Raw genomic sequence first — 10,338 nt, 5'->3', positions numbered from 1 at the left:
TGCAAAAAGACAACAGAAAACTCTGGCATTGGAATGGTTTTTGTTGTAAACAAAGTAACAGTGCAGGAGGTGAGAATACTCCCATGAGGAATGGGCCCTTTGGTGGATTAAACTCCCTCCCAGTGGGTCCAGAGACAAACAGCCAGCTGAGCTTCTAGGTTTTAAGTAAAAACAAAAGAAAGTCCTCCGTGCCTGTTTTGTCTATGTTCATCTGTGTTTTCACATCGACAGGGTTCATTTTTGAAAACGAGGAACTGAGTTAGTGGTTCCATTTTTGCCTCTGTCACCATATTCCCTCCCTCCTCTTTGGCTACTCATTGGTTCGTTGACGTTAAACAAATGGTCACTGTCAAGGGTGTTCTGTGGTCCCTTGAAATGAAATTCTGCAGGAAGTGAAAAGAAATAAGCTGTTTTCAGACTTGGCCTTAACACTGTGCTCTAGAGATGGATAGTGAATCTCTAGGAAATTATATAGAGATGTTCCCTCCCTTTTATGAAAACTTGACCCTAACCAAAATAAAAGTCTCCTTGCGTGTAGGAAAAACACATTTATCACCAGAAAGTAAATTGAAAAGGCAAGAATTTGCAGAAGCTCCATGTCAGAAAGGAGTTGAATCAAAGGAAACATAGAATTTGAGTTTCCTGAAAGCCTTTGAATCATTTGAGGAAACCACATTTGGGGTTTGGCCAGAAAGGAATTCCCCAGCTCCTCGTCTTCTCTACTCCCAATATTAAGTGACGTCACTGGACATTGTCAAATCCCTTTTAAAGGTGACAGATTTTTCTTATGTAAAGGAAAATAATGTCATGATGGGTAAAAGAAGTACAAAGTAAAAAAAGAAAACCCCCTTAGTTTTGTCCTCTTGCACATTAAAGGGAAAAAGAAAGTCAAGGGTATACAAGTCATTGAGATTTTTCAGGCTATGGAAGGTTTAAGCTTATCATTGTAACTATAAAGGATCTCTACTTCAATGCCATTGAAAATCTATTTGTAAACAAACAAAATATCATTCCTTTCCTTCTTTCTCTTATTTCTATTTAAAAGGGTTCTGATTATATGATTTTAAAAGAAAGTCCAACCAACCATGCGCTCCAAAATGACCATGGTTTTGCAGCTTTATGACTGGCTCTCTAATTAGTCTGGTAATGTAAGTCAATACTTCGTAGTTTTGAAGGGCGCCATACCATATATAATAAAGTGTTTACAGAGACAGTGCCAGTAACAGCAGGGAAGGCAGTACGTTCACAATTGCAACTCTGTTTATATTTTCGTTATAAAGGGTAGGGTAGTTCCTTGTTGCTGTAGATGGGATTATAGGTCTCATCCCATAAAAGTATTGGCTGAGCCTGAATCCCCCGTTACTAAAGGAAAACGATGCAAGCTATGCAAGTTTATATGCCATATTCAAACACATCTTCATTTACTGTGGACACGCATCATTTTAATAAAGGTAACACATCTTACTTGAAAAACCACTTAAATGATAAGCTTTAATAGTAAAGTATAGAGAGAACTCTAATTCATATAATTTGCTAACTTTTATACTAATTATTGATACATGAGAATGCAATTATCCCTGGTCTTTTAGCGCTCGTGTGCAGTGTTGTGAGAGGTGTGGACCATTTCCTTCTGGAGAAATTAATTCACTGATGGAAGGGAGGTCATTGCAGGGAATTATCTGTCCTGGAAGATTCTGGTTCTCTTTATCAAAATGCATGCCCAAGGCTAACTTCTATCCTTCTACTCACTAACTGTGCTTTTAAAAGTCATATTGAATAGTTTTAATCCCCAAGTGAATGAAAAAAAAAAAAAAAGATAAGCTATGGTAAACTTTCGGATTGCTTCTTTCTAAATAAATTACCAAAATCATAGATTGTCTAAAACACGGAAGCTGTTCTCTTTTTCTATGTAAATAGGTTTATCTGGCATGTCATTATTTAAAAACATTTAAATGATGCCTAAATGACCATTTACTGAGCAGCACGAAGTTGAAAGTAGTGAGGTTTATAGGTGGCAAAACCAGATACTATTTCTAGATAGCAGAGTAGTTTTATTCAAAAACAGCTGCTTTGGTGAACCTGAGATTCAGAGATAATTTCCCTCAGCTCTTCAAAGCCAAGCCATGGGTGGAATCATCTTATAAAGTAGAATTTAGCTCATTATGTTTCCCTTAAAAACATTTTTTTTTGTTTACACATTAATGGTAAGGTGACATACTTTGTGCTCATTAAAAATCTAATTAAGTTGGGAAAAATTAACTTTGAAAATTAAAAAAATACTGTTTTTCCCCTAACTGGAATAATATCAAGCGAAGGAATTAAAAATAATAATCATTAGGTTTAGCACTAAGAAAGCTATTTAGGGCAAATTTAGTTGGTTCTGTAATCAAATTCTCTCAAGACCACCATATTTTTCCCTCATCTATTTTCCACAGAAATTAAACAATATAGTATATCTTATCGTATGTTTTTAAACTATGTTCTATGGAACATGGATAATTTTGTGAATTATTTGCAACAATGCTATGAGCATCTGGGCAAAAACCTTAAAGTTAAGATATCTCTGTTTTAAAATAAATTAAATGTTACAGCTTTATCTCATTACTATATTATTGTTTTACTAAATTCCTTCCCTTTGGCTTTATCACACCTGTGGCTGTTTGCTTTTGGGAGAATGCTAAGAATTTAAAGAACTGTTCATTGTGTTCTAGATAAAAACTATTCCTTCGATGGTCTGGAATCTCCAGAAGCCTAAGAAACAATGCTTAAAGAAGCTCAGCTATGTGCCACTCAGTCAGCATTTGTTGGATGCTTCAGAGTAGTTAAAGTTGAGAAGACAGGTCTCTCTTAATCTTTTAAACCTTTTTTACATTTTAAAGTTCATTTTGTGGGGTCAGATCAACCTATAGGGTGACAGTGTGGGAAATATTCTCTTTTCCAGGGGAACAGAGAGAAAAGAGTCCAGCTCTAAGGCTGTGTAATCAACGGGGCAGGTGAGATGAAGAGTTAATTCAGGTACAGCACCGTCTACAAGGAAGCGGAAACATCACAGCAACCACTGCAGGTCAGAAGGACTGTTTTAGAAATATGGTCACTGCAGAGATACTCCCCCAAATGACCCCTTCGTTGAAAATAGATCATGATCAGAAAAGATCCGTGAAAAAGAAAACAATATAAAAATTTACACTTTTTTTTTTTTTTGAGAGACTAGAAGCAAGGCTCACGGGTTCGCCTAAGTTAGGAGCTCACTACTGATGCTCAAAACAATGCTTTTTTCACATCCTTCGGAAGTTAAAAATGGTGCTTCTTATAGAAAGGGTCCAGCAGTGAAGTCACAGAAAGAGAGACAGCTGCTGATGGGCAGGTTACGGAATCATCCCTACAATTCAGCTGTGACAAGCACTGGGTTTTCTTTTTACATCCACTTCATTTCAGTTTTAACAGAAGGAAAGCCATCGATGCACAATACTGTGACCTGGAAGCTTATGTAAGGCAGTAAAAAGCATCCCCCTAGACTGGACAGACTAAGTAAGGTCCACTTTTGGCTACACTAGCAACCGGCTAGAGCCCAGAGCATTTTGCCACCTACGATATAAAAGCAAAGATCCACAGCAAGGGAGGCAAGTGAGAAATCAGCGACGTGGCGATGTGTGACTACATTACAGCGACACACGACAAAAATGAACCCTCCGGTGCCCACGGGTTCAATTCCAGGCAAGTGAATTAAGGCTACTAGATCACTGGCTGATACGAGGTCCATTCCAATCGCGCAGTAAGGAACCGATTCCCTCTTGAAGACACAAGGAAAGGTTGAGAGGAAAAGCAAGTTCTTGGAAAGAATGAAGCACACACATGCATGTTGTCTCTGAGCTGAGGAAACTGGAGAAAAACGAAAGGGGGGAAAAATAAGAGGGATCAAAGCAATCCAACTGCAAGGCAAGGCAGGTGTTTGCTTCCAGTTCACAGTATCGCCCGCAGTTAGTGGTACAGTGAGGTCTACGGAAGTGGTGGAGAGCACAGAGGCTGCCCGGAAGAAAGGGGAAGAAAGAAGTGGTCACATGACAACACAGCATTGACAGCGCTTTTTCTTTTGGGTACCTGGGGCTGGCTCCGTGGCCAGGCTCTCTTCTTTCCCTTCTGGGGATGAGGGCTCTGTGGTGTCTGAGACGGGCCGCCCGGACACCAGCTCGGCTGCGTTCCCATCAATGGTGGACACGTCTGTCACGGTCTTCTCCCTCAACGACTTCTCATCGTCTTCGTCAATGAGGACCAACTCAGCCTTGATGGTTTCATCACAGCCTAGCACCTTTTTAGTCTCCTCTTCATCCTCGATATTCTGGTAGCCCATGAAAATCATGGTGACTGGCTGATCCAAGTTTGCCTCCGGCCCTTCAGTGCTGGGGGCTGGAGCCCGCTGCCCGGGATTCCCGGAAGAGTGATCCTTCCTAGACTTATGGACCATTTCTAATTTGGCTTCTTTGCAGAGCATGTGTTCCTTAGGGTGGCTGAGGCTCCCATCTGCAATCCCAGTCCTTTCTGACACGTGCCCTCCTCTTAAGCTTGATTGTCCAGCCTTCTGAATAAGCTCTTCTACATCCTTTGAGCTTAATTTGTGCACTCCGTTTTCTACTATGGTGCCTCCTGAGTGCACCTCATACACTACTTTGGTACCATCATCAAAGACTTTGACTCCTCTCTGATGGACCCCCTCTGGGCCAATGGTGGATGTAGAGAGAATCTTGGTCTCTCCTGTTTGTTTGTCTTTCTCCACATTAATTTCCATGGCGTACACAGCTTGAACGAAAACAAGAGAAAGGAAGTGCATGTTACAACAAAAAAAGCCAGTGAATGGTTAATTGCCAAACAGACCGAAAAAAAGAAAAAAAAAAAAGGTGTTGGGCCCTTTCTAGCCTAACTGCAAAGCATCTTGAGTGTTAGAGTGAGTGCACTGTGGACAGAGGTGGTTACATATGTATTTTAACACAGCAGCTAAATGCACTGGGAAGACGGATGAACAGAGTTACCATATCTCCATGGCACTCACACTCCTAAGGAAGATGAGCTAAAATAAGGCCACAAGCAACTGTTGAAATCCAGTGTAACAATTACAGGGAAGCTGGCGACATGCAAGTTTACCTGGATGGAGAGATTACCCTACGCTTATAGACAATTTTAAAGCCCTTGGTTAAGAAGTGATCTAGTTCCAAACTCCTTTTTTTTTTTAAGCTCTTTTACCAAGTGTTCTACTATTCTTTGACATTTTCCTTTCCTATTAATGGAGATTATGCAAAGGGTTTTGCAGATGGCACGTGGTTATCTTTCACTGTACTTTATATAAAAGAGGATATTTGCAAAAATGGAAAAGTTATGAAAGTAGTCAGATGATATGCTCGGTAAGCGTCAGTCATTCAGCTCGGTTTCCACACCAAGAACTAGAAGAGCAGAACAGAGGTAGTGTCATCCCACTGACCCTGGAATCAGAGGCCAGTGCTCACAGAAGGCCCCTTCCTTCCTCCGTGCACACAGTGCCAAGCCCTCGTGATTGTGCCCCAGACTGTCAGTCCCATCTGCCACCTTCCTCCTGTTCCACGGCCACTACTCAATCTGAGACACTCCTTCCTAGATTATCGCGAGAGCTTTCTACCCGGTCTTCCCGCTCCAGTCTCGGCCTCTCTGACTCACGCACCTCCTGCTGCCATTCTGAGCCTCCCGAGGACCAGCTCGTTCCTGTCCTATAGGCTCATGTGACTCACCATACTTTCAAATCTGTTACCTCTGAGGCACACGTTCTAGATGGAAAGAAACTGGGCCTCAGACCCACGGAGCCAACTGTCCCAGGGCACCCTTTGCCTGAATGACCCACAGATGCATCAGCCTCTGCAGCTTCAAAACTGAACCCATCTCATCTCAAAACTCCCCGCCAGGCCCTGGTGTGAAGTAACACCTGGACCACAGCGCAGCCTCTCGAGCGAGACACCGGAGAATCATCCCTGATTTGGCCTCGTCTTCCTAATAACCCATCATCAAACAGTTGCTGAGACTGATTCTACTTCAGCTTCATTCCCTCGCCACTCCATCCTCACCACTGCCTTGGAGCAGGCCCTCTTCTGCTCTCTGCACAATAGCCCACGTCCGATTTCATCTGCCACTGCTGTCTTTTCATCACCAGGCAGCTGAGGTTTGCTTTTGCATGGCCAGAGGAGCAAAGAATGATTTTTACGTTAAAAAAAAAATTGTTAAAAAAAAGAAGGAAGGAAGGAAAGAAAGGACTTAAGAAAGAGGAAACGAAAGAAAGAATTTAAGAAGAAGGAAAGGGGTGGGGGGAAGAATATGCAACAGAGACCATATGTGGTCCACAAAGTCTAAAATATTTATGATCTGGCCATTAATAGAAAAAGTCAGCCGACTCCTGCTGGCCCAGGCTCTGTCCTGCCCGGAGAGTTACCGAACTCACAAACTCCCTCCCCTGGTTCCTGCATCCGCATAGAGTAAACACCAAACCGCCATCTCTTGGCATCTGTCCGCAACCTTCCTTTCTTGTCTTGCCTTGCAACCTCTCTCACTCCACATACACTCAGGCCACAACAAAGGACACTCAACATCCTTCCGGTGCCTGCTGTCCCTCTGCCTAGACAGCCTTTTGTCCCTTCTCCACTGGCCGACCCCCCGAGTCCTGTGTCACATCTGTGCTCATCATCGCCATTGAGTCCCTACCTCTTTCTAAGCAACTACAAGTTCCCCAACTGTGTCAAGAAGATCCAAACTATCTTTTCAATCACACGTTCCACTGTTCCCTCTCCCTCCAGCACAGCCAAAGAACACCCCCCTACATCTAAACATTTCCTGCTTTTGCTAAGATTTCCATCTCCTGAAATGTCCTTCCTTCGCGTTTCTATCCATCCACGCAGGACTCCTCATCAGCGCCCCGGTCAACTGCCCCCTCTTCCACGATTCCTTTGCTCTTCCATCTCTAAGTCATCCCTCTCTTCTCAAGACTCTCTCTGAACGCTTCTTCTAAACCTCTCTGAAGGCACTTAACACTTTCCATTCAGTAATAAAATTACACGTGGGAATGTTTTATTAGCTCCATAAATTTTGAACACTAGTTTTTTACCTGGCATCTTTTTATGACTCCCCCTCCCCACCAGCACCTACCTGAGAGCCTTTTGTACAGAAAGTATTTGATACACATACCTGTGAAACAAATGCTACTAACTGAAAAGTCTAATTTGTTGTTTTAATCTAGTCACAAATACTTTATATAATATGAAACCAATGAAAAGGTACACACGGTGATTAATGCTTGAACTGGTTTGAAAAAATAGCAATGGTATTATTCTGTCTTCTTGCATAAAAAGATACAAGTTGACCACGGTTATATTTAACTAAAAAGATTTTGAAGCAAAATTCAATGCTTTATTTTCATCGTGTCCATTTTGAAAGTTTCACTTGTTTAGCACAAAGACCTTGAGTTTCCTTAAGTGACACAAAGGAAGGCCAAACCATCTCTGTCACAGAGGTACCTGGGCTCACACAGTGACGGTGATATCAAAAGAAATACCGGTCTCAATTATTTCCTGATTTTCCACAAACTGTGTCATCAAAGAAATAGAACAAACATTTAAAATTTTGCATGGGCTCCAAAAAGCCTGTTCTTTAAATATTACATTTCTATTAAAAAGCATAGCTTTGGGTTAAAATACTATGTTCTATCACTATTAACACACTTATGGGACCTATTTATAAATAAGGAAGGTAACAATGATTGTCAGTTGTAGGTACAATACCCCAAACATCCAGTAATATGCAAACCAAATGATGCATTGACCTGCAATCAGTACACAGTATGGAATAAAATATTTCTATTTTTATACCCATATGTGATAGGATATAGATTATGAACATGGGGATCTTTAGAGCTGTCCCTTTCTCTCTGACCCACCAATGAGAATGCTGTCATCGCTGGTCCAATTTTCCTTTCTCCACCATATTAATCCCCAACCTCATCTGGTCTTTGCCTGTCCCTAGAATCAGAGACTGGACCAAAAGGAGGGACAGTAAGGAGAGGTTCTTTGCTAGAACGGTTAAGTAGATTCATACAATAAAGAACTGAGAAAGGAGGGTTTTAGTGGAAGAGATGGTCAAAGTTGGGTGGGAGGTGGACAGGGAGGGGGCATTCTGTGGTGGTGGGTGATGCTTTGGGGAGTTACATGTAGAGGAAAGAAGACAGAATGTGAGACGTGGTGGTGACAGGAATTGGATCCCTTTTAATATTCTTCAGGAAAAATGGGTAAAGAATAGAGTTTCTTTTTAGTGGGTTTTCTTTTTTGTGTTTCTGTGATTTTAAGCTGTGTTCTGTTAAATGTGACATGGCTCTGGGACTGGACCACAAGTGACATGGATTCTTTAGGGTTACAGATTCATATTTATATTTACACTATTTATTTATGCACTGTTCTTTCAATATTTCTAGAATATGACAGCAGATTCATAATAAAATAAATCTGGATATGTTATGTCATAAAATACAACTTTCATATGTTTTTTCCCCAGATAAGACATAGGGCTTCAAAGGAACCACACGGTCTTAGTAGGTTTCTTCAGGTTTGGTCTCACACCCCTTGTCTGCCTTCGCTCTCTTCACTAGTAAGGGGTACTTAGGCAAACACTGTGAGCAGCTCTGGCTTAACAGAAACGCAGTATTGAGACTTCAAGGATACACATATGAGAATGTTATTAGACATTCAGAAAAACACAGGAAGCGTGAAAGTGTATCTTACATGCGTTGTCTACAAATAAGCATTTATATTTTGTTCCAGTTCTCAGCCAATAATATTTCAAATGTGAACTAGGGTGGCTATGAGCCAGTAGGAAAATAAGACTTCCATCGGAAATTCAGCATTTCATTTTTGATGCACACACACAATTTTAAAAGCTCTCCTGCTCTTTACTGCTGCCAAGTAGTGTACCAGACCCCTTACTTACATCATGTCCTCATGTTTAACCACGAAGAACACTCTCCAATCTGCCCTTTTCTCCCCTCAAGCTTCCCCACACCACAGGTGCACTATGATGAGGGTTGTAAGGGCTTGATGCTTGTGCTCATCTTCTTGAAAAAAAAAATGAGGAGGGGGTACCACTCAGGGGAGGAAGCTTTCTGGGAAGAGACTCTGAAAGACACCCATGGACATAAAGAAAAGGACTTAAACAAAATCTTTCTAATATTGCCTGGAGGAAAGACCTGGAGACAGAGGGAAACAAACAAACCAGTCCAATGGACGTTCCAATGATGGGATGACTGAAGTCTGGACATACATTTTTATAAAATGATCCATTTAATTATTGATTTCCAAACATTATACACTGGTGACAATGAGACTGGAGTGTACAAAAGTGTGTTTGCTGGTCCTTCCAATAATCCAGTGAGAGAGCAGAATAATATCTCTGTTTTGTTACTGAAGAATAAGAACCAAAATGGCTTGCTTTCTGCAAAGGGATACAAATGGATGATGGCACTGGTGCTTTGACTCTGGGCTCTGTGTTTGGTTTTCTTGGTACTTCTCCCCCACGTCTCTCTCATCAATAGAAGAGCCACCTTCAGGAAGCCAAGACACACTCACAGGGGTCAATAATCCCAGTTTCTAGGTCCTGAAAAGACCCAGGTGTGGGCTGGAGCTGGAGGCCCCCAGGGAAGGTACCTGTGCACCACAGGGCGCAGAGAGGTGGGTCTGAGGAGCAGAGAATGCTCATTCTTCGTCAGACCCATCGCTCTGGCTCTTTGTGCTCCCTTGTCCCCTGTCACCTTCACATTTGGCAAAGAGAGAGCAGCTGTAAGGAGCCTAGGGAAGGGGGAACCAGAGCACCTGGCACCAGTAAGGGGAGGGGGCACCAGCTGGCACAATTCCATTTCACAATCAAGCCAAGAGCACACAAGACAGGACTTTGTGCTCTGTGAGGACGGAACATTCCATCACTGCTAAATTCCCTGATCCACTCTTCACCCAGCTCCGTTTCTTTGACTCACTGTGATCAGAGGGCGGAGGAACAAGGCTAGGGGTCCACATGTAAAGTACAAAAAGACGCATCCCACTGTCATCTCATCAGTCAGTAAGACGGGAGATGCCCACAGGAGGGAGAAATACACTGATTCTGAATTCTTATCCGGGTCACATCCTAATTTGGGGCCTCATTTTCCCATTTGTACAATGAAGGGTATCCAGCTTTTTTTTTGTTGTTAATCGAAGTACAGTTGATTTACAACGTTCGGTTAGTTTCAGGTATACAGCAATTCAGTTAAACCCATACATAGAGGGTATCGAGCTTTGATATTTCACGGTT

At 42.1% G+C, this 10,338-nt stretch overlaps 1 protein-coding gene across 7 annotated transcripts in view; it reads right to left on the bottom strand.

The window, feature by feature from the left end:
* The window catches only part of PALM2AKAP2 (PALM2 and AKAP2 fusion), a 424,157-nt gene that overhangs the window by 176,581 nt on the left and 237,238 nt on the right, over window positions 1-10,338 (bottom strand). For 4 of the 7 annotated variants that reach the window (XM_031450167.2, XM_031450169.2, XM_031450170.2 and 1 more), the window contains one exon: window positions 4,099-4,794. The exons of the other annotated variants lie outside the window; for them this stretch is intronic. In XM_031450167.2, coding sequence (XP_031306027.1) covers window positions 4,099-4,794 — 696 coding nt within the window. The remainder of the gene's footprint in view (window positions 1-4,098; window positions 4,795-10,338) is intronic. 7 annotated transcript variants of the gene reach the window in all.

Source organism: Camelus dromedarius, chromosome 10 (genome assembly GCF_036321535.1).
Source record: "Camelus dromedarius isolate mCamDro1 chromosome 10, mCamDro1.pat, whole genome shotgun sequence".
In the NCBI taxonomy this organism is placed as follows: domain Eukaryota; kingdom Metazoa; phylum Chordata; class Mammalia; order Artiodactyla; family Camelidae; genus Camelus; species Camelus dromedarius.
Note: the sequence above shows the minus strand (reverse complement) of the source record. Positions and strands in the feature narration are given on the sequence as shown.